At 41.6% G+C, this 21,898-nt stretch overlaps 1 protein-coding gene across 2 annotated transcripts in view; it reads left to right on the forward strand.

The window, feature by feature from the left end:
- The window catches only part of SACS (sacsin molecular chaperone), a 55,897-nt gene that overhangs the window by 18,295 nt on the left and 15,704 nt on the right, over window positions 1–21,898 (forward strand). For both annotated transcript variants that reach the window (XM_079778848.1, XM_079778849.1), the window contains exons 6-8: window positions 9,728–9,874; window positions 13,576–15,061; window positions 15,856–15,947. In XM_079778848.1, coding sequence (XP_079634974.1) covers window positions 9,728–9,874; window positions 13,576–15,061; window positions 15,856–15,947 — 1,725 coding nt within the window. The remainder of the gene's footprint in view (window positions 1–9,727; window positions 9,875–13,575; window positions 15,062–15,855; window positions 15,948–21,898) is intronic.

Genomic DNA, 21,898 nt, shown 5'->3' on the forward strand with positions numbered 1-21,898 from the left:
AGTTCCTTCTTTTTTATAGCAGCATAGTATTCCATTGTGTAGATGTACCACAGTGTTTTAATCCACTTATCTGCTGATGGCATTAGGCTGTTTCTAAATCTTAGCTGTTATAACTTGTGCTGCTATGAACATAGGGGTGCATATATCCTTTCTGATTGGTGTTTCTAATTTCTTGGGATATATTCCTAGAAGTGGGTCAAATGGGTCAACTTTATTAAGTTGTATGAGTTCCCTGTAAATGTTGGAAATTAAACCCTTATCAGAGATAACATTGGCAAATATGTTCTCCCATGCAGTGGGCTTTCTTGTTGTTTTGTTGATGGTTTCTTTTGCTGTGCAGAAGCTTTTTATTTTGATGTAGTCCCATTTGTTTATTCTCTTGTTAGGAGCTGTATCAGTAAAGATATTGCTACAACATATGTCTGATATTTTGCTGCCTATGGATTCTTCTAAGATTTTTATGGTTTCTTGTCTTATGTTTAAGTCCTTTATCCATTTTGAGTTTATTTTTGTGTATGGTGTAAGTTAGTGGTCTAGTTTCATTTTTTTGCATGTATCTGTCCAATTGTCCCAACACCATTTATTGAAGAAACTGTCTTGACTCCATTGTATGCTCTCGACTCCTTTGTCAAATGTTAATTGAGCATAATGGCTTGAGTTGACTTCTGGGTTCTCTGTTCTGTTAAATTGGTCTGTATGTCTCTTCTTGTGCCAGTACCAGGCTGTTTTGAAAACAGTGGCTTTGTAATAACCTATCTAATAAAAGAGTAATATGCAAATTGACCATCACTCCAACACACAAGATGGCCACCGCCATGTGGTCAAAGATGGCTGCCCCCATGTGGACACAAGATGGCCACCACAAGATGGCCTGTAGGAGAGGGCAGTTGTGGGCAATCAGGCCAGCAGAGGAGGGCAGTTGGGGGGGATCCAGGCCTGCAGGGGAGGAAAGTTGGGAAGGATCCAGGCCTGCAGGGGAGGACAGTTGGGGGGGACCCAGGCCTACAGGGAAGGGCAGTTGGGAGGACCAGGCCTGCAGGGGAGGACAGTTGGGGGGGACCAGGCCTGCAGGGGAGGACAGTTGGGGGGACCCAGGCCTGCAAGGGAGGGCAGTGGGGGAGACCAGGCCTTCAGGGGAGGGTAGTTTGGAGCAACCAGGCCTGCAGGGGAGGGCAGTTGGGGGAATCCAGGCCTGCAGGGGAGGGCAGTTGGGGAGGACCAGGCCAGCAGGGGAGGGCAGTTGGGGGCGACGAGGACTCCAGGGGATGACAGTTAAGGGCAACCAGGCTGACAGGGGAGGGCAGTTAGGGGTGACCAGGCTGGCAGGGGAGGGCAGGTAGGGGCAATCGGGCCAGCAGGGGAGCAGTTAAGCATCGATCAGGCTGGCAGGGGAGTGGTTAGGGGGTGATCAGGCTGGCAGGCAGAAGCAGTTAGGGGCAATGAGGCAAGCAGGCAGGCGAGTGGTTGGGAGCCAGCAGTCCTGGATTGTGAGTGGGATGTCAGACATCCCTCAAGGGGTCCCAGATTGGAGAGGGTGCAGGCTGGGCTGAGGGACACCCCCCCTCCCCGTGCACGAATTTTGTGCACCGGGCCTCTAGTAGTTTAATATCTGGTATTGTGATCGTTCCAACTCTGTTCTTTTTTCTCAGGATTGCTACAGCTATTCAGGGTCTTTTTTGATTCCAGATGAATTTTTGGAAAGTTTTTTCTAGGTCTGTGAAATATTCTCTTGGTATTTAAATGGGGATTGCATTGGATCTATAAATTGCTTTGGGTAGTATGATGTTGATTCTACCAATCCATGAACACGGTATATTCTTCCATTTGTTTATGTCTTCCTCTATCTCTTTTTTCAATGTCCTGTAGTTTTCCAAGTATAGGTCTTTTACCTTCTTAGTTAAGTTTATTCCTAGGTATCTTAATTTTTTTGTTTCAATGATAAATGGGATTGTTTTTTAGTTACTCTTTTTGTGAGTTCATTTTTGGTGTATAAAAAAGCCATAGATTTCTGGGTGTTAATTTTGTATCCTGCTACATTGCCAAATTCATTTATTAAGTCTAGTCGTTTTTTGATGGAGTCTTTAGGGTTTTTTACTTCATCTGTGAATAATAGCAGTTTTACTTCTTCTTTTCCAATTTGGATGCCTTTTATTTCTTCTTCTTGTCTATCGCTATGGCTAGCACTTCCAGTACTATGTCAAACAGGAGTGGTGAAAGTGGGCATTCCTGTCTTGTTCCTGTGCTTGGGGGAAATGGTTTTAGTTTTTGCCCATTGAGTATGATGTTGTCTGTATATTTGTCATATATGGCCTGTTTCATGTTGAGATATGCTCCCTCTATTCCCACTTTGCTGAGAGTTTTTATCAAAAATGGATGTTGTATTTTGTCAAATGCTTTTTCTGCATCTATCGATATGATGATGTGATTTTTGCTTTATAGTTTGTTTATGTGATGTATCATGTTTATTGATTTGCAAATATTGTACCAGCCTTTCATCCCTGGAATAAATCCCACTTGGTCATGGTGTATGATCTTTCTAATGTAATGCTGGGTCTGATTTGGGAGAATCCTATTGAGGATTTTAGCATCTATGTTCATCAGGGATATTGGCCTGTAATTCTGTTTCTTTGTAGTGTCTCTATCTGGTTTTGGAATTAGGATAATGGTGGCCTCATAAAAAGAATTTGGAAGTGTTCCTTCCTGTTGGATTTTCTGAAATAATTTGAGGAGTATAGGTGTTAGTTTTATCTATTTCATCCACATTGTCCAGCTTGTTGGCATATAGTTGTTCATAGTATTTTTTTACAATCTTTTGTATTTCTGTGGTGTCAGTGGTTACTCCTCCACTTTCGTTTCTGATTTTATTTATTTGGGTCCTCTTTGTTTCTTTTTTTTAAAATATATTTTATTGATTTTTTACAGAGAGGAAAGGAGAGGGATAGAGAGTTAGAAACATCGATGAGAGAGAAACATCGATCAGCTGCCTCCTGCACACCTCCCACTGGGGATGTGCCTGCAACCCAGGTACATGCCCTTGACTGGAATCGAACCTGGGACCTTTCAGTCCACAGGCCGACGCTCTATCCACTGAGCCAAACCCGTCAGGGCCTCTTTGTTTCTTGATGAGTCTGGTTAATGGTTTATCAATTTTGTTTATCCTTTCAAAGAACCAGCAATTGGTTTCATTGATTTTTTTGTATTGTTTTTTCAGTCTCTATGTTATTTATTTTTGCTCTAATTTTTATTATTTCTTTCCTTCTACTTACTCTGGGCTTTTCTTGTTGGTCTCTTTCTAGTTCTTTAAGTTGTAGGATTAAATAGTTTATTGCTGATTTTTCTTGTGGGTTTTTTTAGTGTGTGTGTTTTGTTTTTTTGAGGTATGCTTATAGTGCTATGAACTTCCCTCTCAGGACTCCTTTTGTTGTGTCCCAGAGATTTGGGGTTATTGTGTGTTCATTTTCATTTGTTTACAGGGAGTTTTTTATTTCTTTCTTGATCTCATTGGTAACCTGTTCATTGTTTAATAACATGCTATTTAGGTTCCATGTGTTTGAATGTTTTGGTTGTTTTTACTGTAGTTGATTTCTAATTTCATTCCACTGTGATCTGAGAAGATGCTTGATATGATTTCAATCTTCTTGAACTTGTAGAGACTTTTGTGTCCTAATCTGTGGTCTATCTTTGTGAATGATCCATGTACACTTGAGAAGAATGTATATTCTGCTGCTTTGGGGTGAAATGATCTATAAAAGTCTATTAAATTCATCTGATCCAGTGTGTCCTTTAGAGTCTCTGTTTCCTTGTTAAGTTTTTTTCTGGAAGATCTAGCCTGTGAAGTCAGAGGGGTGTTAACGTCCCCTACTATGACTGTATTGTTGTTGATCTCTCTGTTAAAGTCCTCTAGAAGTTGTTTTATATATTTAGGTGCTCCGATGTTGGGTGCATGTATGTTTACCAGGGTTATATCCTCTCGTTGGATTGATCCCTTTAGTATTATATAGTGACCTTTGTTGACTCTTGTGATGGCCTTCATTTTAAAGTCTATGTTGTCAGATATGAGTATTGCTACTCCGCTTTTTTTTCTTTTCCATTTGCATGGAAAAATTTTTTTTCCATCCCTTCACTTTCATCCTGTGTGTGTCTTATTTTGAGGTGGGTCTCTTGTAGACAGCATATAGTTGGGTCATGTTTTTGTATCCATTCTGCTACCCTACGCCTTTTGATTGGAGCATTTAATCCATTTACATTCAGAGTTATTATTGATAGATACTGATTTATTGCCATTATATTTTTGTATGGCTAGGTTTCTCTCTTTGTTTCTTCTGCTCATTACAGCAGTCCCTTTAGCATTTCTTGTAATGCTGGTTTGGTGGTGATGTACTCCTTTAGCCTTTTCTGGTCTGGGAAGCTCTTTATTTGACCGTCTATTTTGAATGAAGTTCCTTGCTGGATATAGTAATCTTGGTCTCAGATCCTTGCTTTCCATTACCTTGAGTGGCCTGTAGAGTTTCTGATGAGAAATCAGGTGTCAGCCTTATGGGAACTCCTTTGTAGGTAACAGTTTTCTTTTCTCTTACTGCCTTTAAGATTCTCTCTTATCTTTAATTTTTGGCATTTTAATTATGATGTGTCTGGGCGTGGGCCTGTTTGGGTTCTCCTTGTTCGGGGTTCTCTGTGCCTCCTGAACTTCTGTGAGTTTTTCCTTAACCAGGTTAGGGAAGTTTTCTGCCATTATTTCTTCAAACACCTTCTCTATGCCTTTCTCCCTTTCTGCCTCTTCTGGCACACCTGCTATTCTAATATTGTTACATTTCCATTGTCCCACAGCTCCCTTAAGCTGTACTCCTGTTTTTTAATTGTTTTTTCTTTCTGATTTTCTGATTGAGTGATGTTTTCAACTCTGTCTTCTAATTCACTGATTTGATCCTCAGGTTCCCCTAATCTGCTGTGTTTTCCTTCCAATGTGTTCTTTATTTGTGTCATGTCATTCTTTATCTCAGAATGTTCTTTTTTCATAGTTACTCTATCCTTTTTCGTGCTGTTGAGCATTTTTAACCATCATTACTCTGTACTCTGATTCAGATAAATTTCTTATCTCTGCTTCATTTATATCTTTTTCTGGAGAATTCTCTTGTTCTTTCATTTAGGGATTGTATCTTTGTCTCCTCATTTTGACTTTCTGTTTGGGTTTGTGACTATGAATTAGATAGATCCTCTACACCTCTTAATCTCTAGTGCAGGACAGTGTTAAAGGCTGTTTCTCACTAATTAGATCAGGCTTCAACTCAAAGCCCCCAGGGACTGCCTCTGCCTACGGACTGATAGGATTCTGACCTGAATTGCCCCCAGGCAGTTGTCCCCAGGTGTGTCGAGAGTTTTGTTCAACAGGGTGGGGCAGTTGCTACTGATTGTTATTTTTAATCTCTTAAGTGACCTCAGTGCAAGGTGTTTTCTAATAGGATGTGTCATCTGTCTTCCCCCCAGGCAAGGCAAATGTCTATGTGGGAAAGATGTCCTCCGTTGCATGAGGTAGTGACTCAGCCCTGGAAACTTAGGGTGTCTGCCTTCTGAGCTCTATCCCTTGAGTCCCCAGTCCTGGCTTCTGCCTTCACAGTTCCAGTCCACTTTACCCTCACTTTGCCAGAGCCCAAGTTGGGTGGCTCCACAGGGAATTTTGTGCATTGGCCCTTTAAGAGGGTGCCAGAATTTCCAGCCATCTCTCCCTGGCAGACAGTACCCCGCTGCTTTTCACAGCCTGATATTATGTGTGTACCCTCCTCAGTTCTGGTGCTCTCTGCTGGGGGACCCAGCTTGGGGATTAGATCCCAGAGTTCTCAGTGGCAACCCCCCACAGCTGAGATATCTTTCCGGGACTTCAGTTGCTGTCTATGGGTGCCTGGCCAGCCCTTTCACACCTCTGCCCCCCCTACCAGTCTCTATGCAGTCTTCACTTTTGGTCCTCGAGTGTCAGGGTTCTCTCCTGAGAGTTTTCCGTTGATTATTCAGGAAGTTTTTCTGTATTTTAGTTGTAATATCAGTTTGTTCCTGGGAGCATCCACTTACTCTGCCACCATTTTTAATCCCAGAGCACACCCTTTTGATTAGGATAAATGTGTAATATTTTAAAATTGATCTCAGGGATGGAGGCAGAGATTCAGTGAGACGCAAGTAGATTGGAGCAAAAGCAAAATATACAGCTTCCCTCTTCATTCCAGGATGAGTAAGATCAGAATTATACCTTGATTAAAAACCTCAAACAATATCTAGATTATACCTGCTAGATGCAGAAACCAGTTAAGAAGGCTATGTCTACCTGCCTCTCACCCAGGTCTCTGCTTGCTGCAGAGGGCTTGTGTATGTGCATTGCCTGGTTATGACGCCGACAAGCCAGGGTGTGAGAAGAGCTCTGACAGCCAGCAGATAGGACCGTTCCACTTACAGAGTATTTTTCACCTGTTCCTTCTTTCTAGAGGTGCACTGATGTGTAGGATAGGGAACAGTAGTTTTGACACTTCAAAAGACCGTGGAGGGTGGGGATGTGAGGAGGAAATTCTTTATTATAGGAAATACTTTTTTATTTGGAAAAACAACAACAACAAGCATCTATTATTTTATAATTTAACAAGTGTTTTATAAAAGTAGTCAGGCATTAAAAGGTCTGCTGCCCAGTTTTCTAGTTAACACCAGGAAGGCAGGGGTGGGCCTTCCTTCAGGCCGGCTGCTGTGCTTCATGGCTGGATTTCTAATTCCCTTCTGTGGGTCTCATAGTTATGCTATTTTTTTCTAGATTCTGGCAAGAGGTTCATTTTCAGCCCTGGTGTTCAGTGTTGTGAGTTTTTGTGGTTGGTCCTTGTTTCTTTGTTGTCTTAGGTATTTTTAATGGGCATTTGGAGCAGGCAGAACCAGGCAATGCTTGCTAGATGCCATTTTAAAACCAGCTCGAATTAGCTGTTGCATTTATTTTATCAATATTCCTATAATATTTATTTTGTTAATGATAAACACTAACATTATCATATACTACTAATAATTATAACAGTAATAATATCTGACTTTTTTATGTGTCTTCTCAATGCTGCATATTGTGCTGAGTCCCTCATCTGAATTGTCTCATTTGATCCTCAGCACTTTGTGGGCATATACTGTTCTCATCCTTATTTTACATGTGAGGAAACTGAGCCTTAATGGCTTTAGTTTTGCCTGAAGTGATAACATAGACTGGGTCTGATATTCAAACTTACCTGGCTCTAGAATCCACTTTAATAACTGTGTTCTTTCTTTGTCCTTCTCAAAAAAGCCTCAGCAGTCTTGGCTATTTTCATATTCCTACTTTGACTGTTTTACAAATAGCAGTCACACCATTTTTGTAAAACAACTATGTTTGGCCCACATCCACTTATCTGTGCTTGATTTTATAATCACATGAGAAGAGGCTTCTGGGATGCTGGGATGTTCTCTATAATTAATTTGGATGAATGTTATACAGGTTTATTCACTTTGTAAGAATACATCAAACTGTACACTTAAAACTTGGTACTTTATTGTAGGTATAGGGTCAGGCAAAAGTAGGTTTACAGTTTGTATTGAAAATAATCCAGTAGTTAATAAATAATAATATAAGAATTAACTCTGTGTTTCGCATACTCACAATTGTAAACCTACTTTTCCCGCCCCATGTACGTTATACTTCAGTAATATTTTCAAAGAAAAATGTTCATTATTTTAAAGTATGATAAGTTACTATAGTTGAATATATTCAAAGAATATTAGAGATTCTGAATATAAATCTCAAAAAGTAGAGTTCTAAAAATATTTTGTGCAGAATTATAATTAAAACTTTTTAAAGGAACTACTTTAGAGACAGGGTGATATTCTTCTGATGTGCTTACTTAAAAATGTGTCAAATTAAGGACTTTTTAAATTATATAAGTAGTGCCTTATATAGAAAAATACAGAAGCTGCCAAATACAAACACTTACAAGATGATTATTGGATTATTGTTTACTTTTTGAAATAATCTACACTAATAAAAGAGAAATATGCAAATTGACCATCACTTTGCAATGCCCACCAGCCAATCAGGAGTGAGTATGCAAATTAACCCAACAAATATGGCGGCGGCCCCGCCCTCCAGCCTCTCTGGGTCTCTGGGCAGCATGCATGCAGGCGCAGAGTGGCCGGGCGGGGCGGGGCGCCTGCTATAAGGGGGATGGTGGGGGGCGGAGGGAGCTACAGGAGCGGCGCTCCGGCCGGAGCAAAGATGGAAAGCTGTGGCCAGAGCGAAGGCCTGGGTCCCTGGTGCTGGAGGAAAACCGATGCCGGCAGCCAGGGAAAGGAAGGCCTATTGCACGAATCTTCGTGCAATGGGCCTCTAGTCTATATATATAAAAGCCTAAGCAACCGAATACTGAATGACCAAATGACCTGTCGACTGGTCGCTATGATATGCACTAACCACCAGGGGGCAGATGCTCAATGCAGGAGCTTCCCCCTGGTGGTCAGTGCGCTCCCACAGCAGGAGCGCCGCTCAGCTGACCGACCCGTCCAGGCAGCCCACCAGCCCGGCGGCAGCCACTCACTCCCTCGGTAATCCTGTAGATCCAATTTCTGGAGAACGGGCCAGGCACCGATGGACCGGTGCCGCCAGCATGATCCCCACAGCGCCACCAGCCTCCTGGAAGTCGGCCTCGGGCACCATGGCCACTTCCCCTCCCTAGAGGCTTTGCAAGGAAGAAACTACATTAAAGCAACCACCAGGTGGCTCCCAACAACTGGTGTGAATGTCAGCAGGACGGATTCAGATCCGAGCTGGCAAGGGTGTCCCACTGCCTGCCCGGAGGGCCAATCGGGTCCTGCCCCCCCTCCACCAACCTCGGGATGAGCACCAGACGCAGGGCTCACAGCTGGTGAGCACCGCTGTGGCGGCGCGAGCCTCTCCCGATCAGGATTGACTGGGCACAAGCCCATGGCAGGCGCAGCAGGGCCGGGATGAGCAGGAGTGGCAGGTGGCATTGGACTGCCAGTTTCGGCCCCATCCCTGCAGGCCACCCCGAAGGACCCTACCTGTGCATGAATTTGCACACCAGGCCTCTAGTATATTAATAAGGTTTCTTCAGATATCAGTAGAAAGTCTCCTTAGTATATTTATAAATAATCTCATTTGCAAAAAATAATTAATATGCTATTGAGAAACATATTTTGCAAAGTTATTAATTTCCTTGTTTGCCCTGTATTTTGAGTGTTTAAGTACCAGAATACCCTTAATTTTTTCTTTAAAAATATTTTTACTGATTTCAGAGAAGAGAGAGGGAGAGAGAGATAGAAACATCAATGATGAGAATCATCCATAGGCTGCCTGCCCCTACACACCCCACACTGGGGATCAAGCCCACAACCTGGGCATATGCCCTGACTGGGAATTGAACCATAACTTTCTGGTTCATAGGTTGATGCTCAACCACTGAACCACGCCAGCTGGGCTAATTTTTCCTTTTTGAATTTTTGGTCAACAGTGCTATAATCCTTCTGCTGGTAATTTTTACCATTAATTTGTTCTTTATTTTTATTCTGAAAACAGTTGGCATTATAATGCAGAATTCAGTCATTCCATTCACTTCTTTTCATCTTCCCATCAAATAAGCAACTTTATGTGGAGGAAGTTCTTAAAAGAGCTGAATACCTTAGCATACTTCTTTCTGAATATGTGCATGTGCATTTTAACATTCAGGGTCAGCTCTCTATGTATACAACAATGCAGTTTTCACCCCAGAGGACTGGCATGGTATTCAAGAAATAGCAAGAAGCAGGAAGAAGGACGACCCTTTGAAGGTTGGAAGATTTGGAATTGGCTTCAATTCTGTCTATCACATAACAGGTATAGTATTCGGTTTCAATCTTGATATTGAAAATTGTTTTAGCCTGTAGTGTGTCATTTATTTAGTTAACTTCAGAGATGATGCTGTTTTAAAAAGTAATTTTTTCCAATTTTTTTTCTGTCAGTGGTAAGAAGTGTGTCAATGAAATACCTGTGTTTTGAGTTTTCAGAAGTTACCATGGTAACTATATCAAAGCTTCATCATATGATGCTAAAAGTTAATGTCATTATAATACAGTGTAATCGGTGTAATATATTAAGTCATTTTATATAGGGTTTGAAATGTAGCTCTTGAAATGCTTACACAAAATTTTTACTCTGAAATATTTTACACTGGAAATGTTTGAGTCAGGCAAACCAATTCTCACATATTCTTATACATATTTTTAAATACCAGGAGGTTAAGGAGGAAAATGTAATATTTAATGGTATCAAATAACTGACAGAGTAAAGATCTTTGAGGTGATTCTGGTTTCTCTACATTTTTCTCATAAAAATTTTGCTCTTAAACCTAGGAGTATTTTAAAGATTACTTTGAAATCATGTTTTGAATCTAGAAAGAATATGAGGTTTCTGGTTCGTAGTTACAACAGGAAATACATGAAACTTAGGATAGACATCTCTAAGAATATATAGCTATTCTTCCAGAATCAAAGCTCTCAGTATTTACTACAGTTTGTAATAAAAAAAAATTATGGAATTGGCCCTCATTATAGTTTAGTTTCAAATTTTTTTTGCATTTTGAACTTGCAGGAGGAAAGATTGACTTGGCAGAGATATAACTATAGCTAGGGTGATAACATACTTTATCATCAAAACTGGGACACTCATGAGCGTATATTATCAACTGGCCTAAACTGGAATGGCCCCTGATGAGTGGGACATAGGGTCACCCTCACTATAGCCCAATTTTAATAAGCCTATATTTTTGTATTGCATTTACATTATTATATATTGTATAATATTGTATTAAGTCATATTACTTATATAATAAAATTAATTCATAAATGACAATTTTACATTACTACTAGAGGCCCGGTGCATGAAATTCATGCATGGGAGGAGGGGTCCCCTCAGCCCAGCCTGCAATCTGGGACCCCTTGGGGGATGTCCAACTGCTGGGTTAGGCCTGATCCCGGGAATTGGGCCTAAACCGGCAGTCAGATATCCCTCTCACAACCCTGGACTTCTGGCTCCTAATCGCTCACCTGCCTGCCTGCCTGGTTGCCCCTAACTGCCCCCGCCCTTGCTGACCTGATTGCCCCTCACTGCCTCTGCATGCCAGCCTGGTCGCCCCCAACTCCCCCTTCCCTGCCAGCCTGGTTGCTCCTAACTCCCCCCCACCCCCGCTGGCCTGGTCACCTCTTACTGTCCCCCCTGCAGCCTGGTTGCCCCCACCTGCCCCCCTCTGCCAGCCTGGTCACCCCTAACTGCCCCCTCCTGCTGGCCTGGTCTCCCGCAAATGCCCCCACCCACCAGCCTAGTCACTCACTGCCCCCGCCGCCAGCCGAATCACCCCCAACTGCCTCCCCTCCCAGCCTGGTTGCCTCCAACTGCCCCCTCTGCTGGCCTGATTACCCCCAACTGCCTCCCCTGCTGGCCTGATCACCCCCAACTGCCCGCCCCCCAGCCTGGTGGCCCCTCATAGCCCCCCCCCCCCACCAGCCTGGTTGCCCCACGCAGCCTGCTGTTCAGTCATTTGGTCATAACTCACTAACCCCCCTGCCAGCCTGGTCGCCCCCACACAGCCTGCTGTTCAGTCATTTGGTCGTCCCTCACTAGCCCCCCTACCAGCCTCTTGTGAGAGTGTGATGGTCAATTTGCATATTACCTCTTTATTATATAGGATTACACATGACTATTAATGTTCATGCGTTAAACTATTTGAATATTACCCCTCAGATCAGTTTTTAAGCATGGGGCACATATGTGAATGGTATAAGTGTGGAGACTGTTGTACAAGAATTAATTGATTAGACAGAGTCTGGCAGACTGCCAATATCTGCATCTCCCTCTAGATTTGTTCCCCATTAGAGAATAATCACATTTATGTGCAGTAGTATTAACTGGAGTGCTGTTCTCTAATCTAAGGATCTGTGAAGGTCGTGGGTCATGCTGTACAATTGTCAGGCATAATTTTAACCCTTTGCACTCGCTTTTTTCTCGATTCCTTTATTCTAATGCTAACCGTGTCGAGTCACACTCGACATCCGAGTGCAAAGGGTTAATAATGGGAGTGTGTACACAGTCTATGGACGAGGGTGTCACAGACCACACTTTTGATTGATTTAGCAGCTAGGTTTGTGGATGTAACATTTCCTGCTTTAAATACCTGAGAGTTTAGGAGTTGGTGGTTGTGACAACTGAGCCTGCAGTTGATGACAATAAATATTAAAGGTGGACTTCATTGGAGTTGCATCATGCATGAAGGTTAGGTGCTATAGTCAGCATGAGAGACAAAACATCCAGATTACCCTCAGGAAGTCCTTAAAGGCACCATGTTGAAGGATTTCTCATGATACAGCAGTTCTGACATGTCTAATTTTTCTGCCAGTGTTTAAATATCACTTTGCCTTTGGTTAAAGAACAGGTGAAGCAGTTAATATCAATTTAGTGGTCATGCTATACAAAAAATGTGTCTGGAAGCACTACCCTTAGGTTTAGTGTGGTGAGATGCTCCCAACCTGAGGGGCACATCTATTGTGAGAGGCATAGGGATGCACATCAACCGAGGGAACTCATTTCAACCCTCACTTAAGGTCAGATGCTTACTGAGGAATTTGGTGGCAAAATTTTTCCTGTTATTTCTCTGCCTCTCTTCCTTCAGAGAATCTATCATTGAAGTTTTCATTTTGAGCATAGATGCAACTCTGTTCTGTTTAATTGGGTTCACATGGCTGTGGGGTTGAGTGTAGATATCCAATGACTCTACATAGTTTAATTGTTTAATAAGTGTTGGAAGATATATCTTAGGTTTTCATAATAATCATGTAAAATCTTTATGCTGTTACTTATTGAATCAAGAGAGAAATTATTTTTCATGTTCAAAGAATTATATTTTTGTGCTATATTTAGTTTTTTTCTTTAGATAAATCTATTTTGGAGTCACTTTATGGCTTATGCTTTTTCATGTGTAATATTTTTATTTAAATTAAAATTTGAAAACTTAGTTAATTTTTTAAATTTTATTTTATTGTTTAAAGTATTACAAATAGTAGTACGTATGTCTCCTTTTTCCCCCCATTGACCTCCCCCTGGCCTCCCTTACCCCCTCCCAGCATATGCCATTTCTCCCCCTCCCCGCCCCCCCTCCCCGCCCCAGTGTCTTGTGTCCATTGGTTATGCTTATATGCATGCATACAAGTCCTTCGGTTGATCTCTTACCCCCTCCCCACCCTCCCCTACTTTCCTGCTGTAGTTTGACAGTCTGTTCGATGCTTCTTTGCCTCTGTATCTATTTTTGTTCATCAGTTTATGTTGTTCTTTATTATCCATAAATGAGTGAGATCATGTGGTATTTATCTTTCACCGACTGGCTTATTTCACTTAGCATAATGCTCTCCAGTTCCATTCATGTTGTTGCAAATGGTGTAATATTTTTATAGTAATTATGCATTGTAAGTATAATTATAACTGTCCATTAAACTTCAGAGTTGATCATGACTGCTTAATTTTTATTTATTTATTCTCTTTTTTTACAGATGTTCCTTGTATTTTTAGTGGTGACCAGATTGGGATGTTGGATCCTCACCAAACACTTTTTGGTCCACACGAATCAGGTCAATGTTGGAATCTCAAAGATGACAGCAAAGAAATTAGTGAACTTCCAGACCAGTTTGCGCCATTTATTGGCATTTTTGGAAGCACCAAGGAAATGTTTATAAACGGCCATTTTCCAGGAACATTTTTCCGTTTTCCTCTTCGCCTTCAACCTTCCCAGCTTAGTAGTAACCTCTACAATAAGCAAAAGGTTCTTGAGTTGTTTGAATCTTTTAGGGCAGATGCAGACACAGTGCTGCTGTTTCTGAAAAGTGTGCAGGATGTCTCCTTACATGTCCGAGAAGCTGATGGAACAGAGAAACTAGTGTTTAGAGTGACTGCGAGTGAGAATAAGGCCCTGAAACAGGAACGGCCAAATTCTGTCAAGATTCTGGAAACTGCTATAAGTAACTATTGTAAAAAGATTCCAAGCAATAGCATAACCTGTGTAACATATCATATAAACATAGTTTTAGAAGACGAGAGTATGAAGGACACACAAAAGACATCTTGGTTGGTGTGTAACAGTGTGGGTGGGCGAGGAATTAGTAGTAAACTTGATTCTTTAGCTGATGAATTGAAATTCATCCCAACCATTGGAATAGCTATGTCTTTATCAAACCGAGATGATGAAGAAAAAGGAGCAGCATCTGATTTCTCAGGAAAAGCATTTTGTTTTCTTCCCTTGCCTCCTGGCGAAGAGAGTAAAACGGGCCTTCCAGTTCACATCAGTGGGTTCTTTGGCCTGACTGACAATCGCAGAAGCATAAAATGGAGAGAGTTGGACCAGTGGAGAGATCCGGCTGCCTTATGGAATGAATTTCTGATCATGAATGTTGTCCCTAAAGCCTATGCTACTCTGATCTTAGATTCTATAAAACGCCTGGAGTCAAAGAGGAGCTCCGATTTTCCCTTGTCAGTTGACATAATCTATAAGCTTTGGCCTGATGTGAACAAAGTCAAGGTGCACTGGCAACCGGTGTTAGAGCCTCTATTCAGTGAGCTGTTCCAGAATGCGGTTATTTATTCTATTAGCAATCACTGGGTCAAGTTGGAGCAGGCTTACTTCTCAGAACTTGATGAAAGTTTGGAACACACAAAGACTGTGCTCAACTACCTCCATAGCTCAGGAAAGCAGATTGTCAAGGTACCAGCGAATCTGGCTGCAGCCGTGCAGCTCACTGCCTCCAGTGAGAAACCTGTGCGGAAGGTGACACCTGCGTGGGTGCGGCAGGTGCTGAGGAAGTCTGTACACCTGGGTAGTGCTGAAGAAAAGCTTCACCTCTTAGAATTCGTGCTGTCTGACCAAGCTTATAGTGAACTGCTTGGGTTGGAGCTGCTACCTTTACAAAATGGAAATTTTATTCCCTTCTCTTCATCTGTATCAGATCAAGATGTTATTTATATTACCTCAGAAGACTATCCAAGGTATAGACCACACTTTTAAAAATATGGATTTACTCTTAGAGACTCCTATCCCTGCTCACATTTACAGTCCTTTATTATGAAATTCATCCATTATCAATGTAGATTTTATAAGGAAGACTTTTGCAGAAATATAATACTTTTAAAAATACAAATGGATACATTTTTACATCCTAAAGTGAAACTATTCACTTTTATTAATTAAATTATCCGAGGCCTGGCCAAGTAGCTCAGTTGGTTAGAGCATCATCATCCCCATATGCCAAGGTTGTGCGTTTGATCCCTGGTCAAGGCACATGCAAGAATCTACCAATGAATGCATAAATAAGTGTAATAACAAATAGATGTTTCTCTTTCCCCACACCTTCCTCTCTCTCTAAAATCAATTTGTAAAAAAGTTATCTTAGCAATTTTTTTCAGAAGTTTTAATAACAAAATGGTTATTAAGTGCAAATAATAACTAAGGTTTGTCAATGAATTATTTTATGAAATTTAAATGAATTAAAATACAGTTAAGTAATTCTTTATAGCTAAGGATGTATATTGGCATTTCAGAAGATAAAATTAATTTTATTCTGAGATGCTTATAGAGTATTTCTAGGTATGCATGTGGTGCATGATGCCCTCATGGTTTAAAGTGAAGGCTCATTAATATTTGATCAAAAAGTATTGCCGTGTGATTTGATATGTGCATTCATTTATATAAAATAGTACATTTAATTGGCTTGAAATTATTTAATTACTTTATTTTAGAATTGTTAGAAGATTATAATTGTTGTGGTCCTTTCGCTTTTTAGATCCCTTTTCCCAGGTCTTGAAGGAAGATTTATTTTGGATAACTTGAAGCCTCATCTTCTAGCTGCTTTAAAGGAAGCTGCCCAAACCCGAGGTATTATAGTCTAGCTTTTTAAAAATAAACCTATTTATAAAAAATTAGAGGCCCAGTGCATGAATTTGTGCACGGGTGGGGCCTGGCCGGCCTGGCCCCAATCAGGGCGGATCGGGGCTGGGTCTGTTGGGAGGAGGAGATGGCGGGAGGTTGGCCAGCCAGCCCACCCCAATTGGGGCTGATCAGGGCCAGGCTGGCTGGGGAAAGGGGCCACGGGTGATTGGCCAGTAGGCCCCACCCCCAATTGGGGTTAGGGGGCCGATTGGGGGTGGGGCCGGCCATGGGGAGAGGCTGTGAGCAGTGGGCCAGCCAGCCCCATCCCCAAATGGGGTGAGGGATATAGATTGGGGCCAGCGGCCTGGGGGAGGGACCATGGGTGTTTGGCTGGAGGCCCTGCCCCTGATCAGGGTGGGAGGGACCTATCTGGAGTGGGGCCGGGTGGGGAGAGGGGCTGCAGGAGGTTGGCCAGCCAGCCCCACCCCCTATTGGGGTAGGGGGTGTGATCAGGAGTGGAGTGGCCGGGGAGAGGGGCTGCAGGAGGTTGGCCAGCCAGCCCCACCCCCTGTTGGGGTGAGGGGGGGCAATCAGGGGCAGGGCCAACCCGGGGAAATGCAGACAGATAAAATGAACTCACAACAGTGGCAGGAAAAGGGACTCATAGGGCCCTAGCAAAGGATGGATATCCTTTATTAGAAATTCTTTTTAGGAAAAGACAGAATAGCTTTGGGGGAAAATTATTATGGTTCTAAGTTTGATATTATCTTGCAACTTTTGCAAGCATCCTTTCCCTTCTAAGACTATTGCCTAAACTTCTTCTAAGTTAGATATTGTCTTGAAAATTCTGGTTTTATTTCACTGGTTAAGGTTGTAAAGCATATTATTTGTGATGTGTCTTTTATAGCATACTAGAGGCGTGGTGCACAAAATTCGTGCACTGAGGGGATGGGGAGTCCCTCAGCCCGGCCTGCACCCTCTCGCAGTCCAGCAGCCCGCGGGGGATGTCTGATTGTCAGGGACTGTGAGAAGCAGGCCTAAGCCAGCAGTCGGACATCCTTAGCACTGCCATGGAGGCGGGAGAGGCTCCCGCCACCGCCGCTGTGCTCGCCAGCCATGAGCCTGGCTTCTGGCTGAGTGGCACTCCCACTGTGGGAGCGCATTGACCACTTAGGGGCAACTCCTGTGTTGAGCATCTGCCCCCTGGTGGTAGTGTGCGTCATAGCGACCAGTCATCTGCTGTTCGGTTGATTTGCATATTATCCTTTTATTATATAGGTTGGTATTTTCAAAGGTAATGACAGAAGGAAAAGTTGTAATGATTGTACATCTTAACCTTTTGCACTCGGATGTTGAGTGTGACTTGACACGGTTAGCATCCGTAGCAGCTCAAGAAAAAAGCAAGTGAGTGCAAAGGGTTAATTCATTTAAATATAAACTAAAGGAATTGGGGAGGCAAATTAAGGGTGGAGTCAAAGTGAGACTAAAGGAAAATGAATATGTAAATACTGTTTACTATAAGGAATCTGTAACTATGAGGTAGTAACTGTGACATTGATGGGAATTGTCAACTTCAAGTAGCTTTTTTGGGAGTCTGAATATGCATTCCTATAACTCTGCCATTGTTTGCTCCAAAGTTTTACAAATTGTTATTTTTCAAATTTGTTACTATATTCTGGTATAAAAACTTTGCATTGAAATATAATATGCATACAAAAAGGTATACATATTATAAATGTAAGCTTAATTAAATTTTGCAAACTGAAAACACCTAGATAAAAAAAACAAGATCGCCAACACCCAGAAACTCCTCCCATGCCTTTTTCAGTCCTTCTCACTCAGGGGTAACCATGATCCTGACTTTTAATCACACTGACTAAATTCAGGTAGTTATTTGTCCTATCTATAAAAGGAATCGAACAGTATGTACTCTTTGTGTCTGCTTCTATTACTTTAATATTTGTGACATCATCAAGGTTTTTGCATGGAGTTATAGATCTTCCTTTATTATTGCTGTGGTATTTCATTGTGCGATGTATTACCTTTTTTGAAGAGAATATTTTTGTTAATGGCCAATAGTTTCTGAGGTGGATATGAATTTAGAAATCTGCCAAAAGTTATTAAGAACTAGTCAGGTAGAAAGGGTACAAGGCCAACAGAATAATACTGTGCTTTTACTCAAAGATTTTTAAATGTCCTATGGCACAAGGAATGGCAACCACTTGCTTTTCTAGCCTTAGGTGGATGGGGTGCCTGTTGTTATATTTTTAGGGATGCGTTAAAACATATATAATAACTTAGGTAATTTGACATCCCTATAGAGTTGAGTCTTCCCACTTTGTATGTCTTCATTTTCTCATCTACTGTGGATTCTGATTTGCTATTTTGGGATTATTTCATTCACAATATATTTTGTCTCTGGCTGTTGGTTAATGTTCTTTGGACTCATACACTAGATGGGATGTCTTCACTGTTTTGTTTGTCATTCATAATGTGTGGCTTAGTTTTCCAGGAATTGTCTTCATGTTCACTTTTTTAAAACCTTGATTTAAGTGTTAGGCTCTCATTCTTATGATTATTTAATAATCTTTTTCAATATTTTTATTTGGCTATATGGGTGATAGGTAACTGTGTCCTGGGCATCTTCCTTGTTATTTTTATACTAGAGGCCCAGTGCAAGAAATTCGTGCACCGGGGGGGGGGTGTCCCCCAGCCCAGCCTGTACCCTGTCCAATCTGGGACCCCTCAGGGGATGTCCATCTGCCAGTTTAAACCAGCAGTCGGACATACCTCTCACAATCCGGGACTGCTAGCTCCCAACCGCTCGCCTGCCTGCCTGCCTGATTGCCCCTAACCGCTTCTGCTTACCAGCCTGATCACCCCCTAATCACTCCCCTGCCAGCCTGATCGATACCTAACTGCTCCCCTGCAGGTCTGATTGCCCCCAACTGCCCTCCCTGCCAGCCCAATCACCCCTAACTGCCCTCCCCTGCCAGCCCAGTCTCCCCCAACTGCCCTCCCCTGCCTGCCCGGTCACCCCCAACTGCCCTCCCTTGCCAGCCCAGTTTCCCCCAACTGCCCTCCCCTGCCAGCCTGGTCGCCCCTAACTGCCCTCCCCTGCTGGCCTGGTCACCCCTAACCACCTCTGCCTTGGCCCCACACCATGGCTTTGTCCAGGAGGACATCCAGAAGGATGTCCGGAAGATGTCCGGTCTATCCGGTCTAATTAGCATATATTATCCTTTTATTAGTATAGATGTGATGATGTCCTGTATTATATAGGATTATTAGTTTAAAAAAATAAATTTTGTTCCAAACAAAAATTACTTTATTGCCATGAACAATTTTAATATTTTGGGAGTACTATAATATAGGGGCTGATGGGAACCCAAAAAATGGCCCTGGCTTTCCTTTCCTGAGATCTGAGTTAGTAAAGATACACAGAAAGGGGTCCAGCAGATAGATGTAAAAATCACCAGTGTGTTACTGATCATTCTGGTGTTGGAGATCATGACTCATGTCAGGCAGTGGGCTTCTATAATTCAACTCCAGAATTAAACCCATTAGCATAGCCATCTAGTCTCAGGCAGCACTGTAATACCACAGGCTTCTTTATGGAGGAGCTGCCCTCAGAAGGAGACTTCTGAACAGGCACAGATTCTCTCTATTTACTTACCAATCAGACATGTCATGTCACTTGCTTGAGTGGTACGGAAGGAGGGATTAGTGAATGTGGGAGAAGGAAGCTAAAAGTATTATATTTATGGAGCTCCCTTCTTATGGTAGGAAACATCACAAATATTAGACATTTTTTGCTCTAATGATTATGCAGTTATTTTGTTGACACAAAGCACTGTGGACTTCTGTTTACTGATTATCAGTAAAAAACTGGCCAGTTTTGAAAGTAGTGCTGCATAAAATTAAAACCTGTTTTTTCCTCTGCAATAGGTACTTCTCTAATTCTATAGCTCAAACAAAATCTGTCTCATTATTTTGATAGTTTTACCTTTTACATGTATCACATTAAAAATCGTAAGCTAAATATTAAGTTATTGCTTGTATTTTTTCCCCCAAACTCTACTGCTCCTTTCCCTTTAGCAATTAGGTAAGCATGTTTCAGTCTTCCTCATTTTGGGGAAAACAAAACAAACCTTGACTTTGATTTACTTTCTTACATTCTGTCATAGTCCAGCTTCTAGAGGGAGTGTAGTGTATGCTTACGGTCTATGTAGTAGTCTCCTTTATCCATGGTTTTGCTTTTCACGGTTTCAGTTACCTATGGTTTAGTAGCCACCTCAGTTATCAGATAGACTATCACAGTGCTGTGTTCAAGTAACCCTTATTCTACTCTATAATGGCCACAAAGCACAAGAGTAGTGATGCTGGCAAGTCAGGCCGGCAGTCGGACATCCCTCTCACAATCCAGGACCGCTGGCTCCTAACCGCTCACCTGCCTGCCTGCTGATCGCCCCTAACCACTCTGCCTGCCTTCCTGATCGCCTCTAATAGCCTCTGCCTGCCTGATTGCCCCTAACCCCTCCTCTGCCTTCCTGCCTGATGCCCCTAACTGCTCCCCTGCCAGCCTGATAGCCCCTAACCGCTCTCTCCTGCTGGCCTGATCACCCCTAACCACCTCTGCCTTGGCCCCACACTGTGGCTTTGTCCAGAAGGACATGCGGAAGGATATCCGGAAGACGTTGGGTCTATCTGGTCTAATTAGCATATTATCCTTTTATTAGTATAGATGTGATGATGGCCTGTACAAAAAGCCCATTGGGAGCTTATTAAATGACTTTATTTCTGTTGTTGAAATGTAATTTGGACATATAAAGTACATATTCCTTTCTTTGCTTTCTTTCTAAACTAAGATTTTCTGACCATATATAGCTGAAATTTACTTTGCATTAAAATACATGTTTAAATCTAAAATGTAAAATTTGCAATGTTTGGAATTTTGTTTATGGCTTTTGTTTTGCATAATGATATATTACGACAAACAGTGTTAATACAAAACAGTATTATCTTAAGATACAGACTAATTTCTGTAGTCATCATGTGAAAATTGTGACAATTCTTTTTTTAAGAAAAGATTTAATTACATTCTAGCACAACAACTTCTCTGGGGATATTCAGGTATGATAACTGACTAAATGTTGTGTTCATTTGTAGCCTGATGTTTTTGTTCATTTGATTCTTTGAATCATGTTTTTTCATTTACCTAAGTAGACAGAAATTATGTCAACCCTTTTTTTTTCTAGTGGTAATAACTATTAAAGGAGAGAGGAAACTATACTGATATAGGTATGTAGGTGATGGTTATATATACCACAATAAAGCCATATTTAAATGGCTTGGAATCATTCATTTTATAAAACATTTAGTTTCAAATGAAAGAATTATGCAGAAATCTATATTTCAAGTTGTGATATTTAGTGGGAAAGTACAAGAGTGAACATACCTCTGTTATATGATACCCATAAATATTGAGATTATGAAGGGTTGAGGGGCATCAGTTCTGGATCAGTGAAGGGAGGGAACCTTACGGCTTAGTGTCCTGAAGGGGGAATAGCAGAGAAAAATTACAGTGGCTAATAAGACAGCTTTATTAGGAACAATTGGCTGATCGCTCTTACAATGCCTCGTGTGTCATTTTGTTGACTGTCCTTTTTTTAAAATAAAAGGTTTTTTACTTAACCTGTATTATTTTTCTCTTAGTTCATTTTTTACTTGGAAAATTAGAGGGTACAAGATTTGCTTTACAGAAATTTTTGGTAAAAAATGCGTTTGGAGTCAATCTATTCTTTGAAGCAGGCTACGCCTATATAACAATTAATTTAGAAAATAAGCTATTGTTATACTGATAATTCATACAAAGATTAAATTTGGTTTCTAGCTTGTATTAAAAAGTAGCTTAGCATTTACAACTATTATTATTATATATTTTTAAACTTTAATAT

This window comes from Cnephaeus nilssonii, assembly GCF_951640355.1.
Source record: "Cnephaeus nilssonii genome assembly, chromosome: 8".
NCBI lineage: Eukaryota > Metazoa > Chordata > Mammalia > Chiroptera > Vespertilionidae > Cnephaeus > Cnephaeus nilssonii.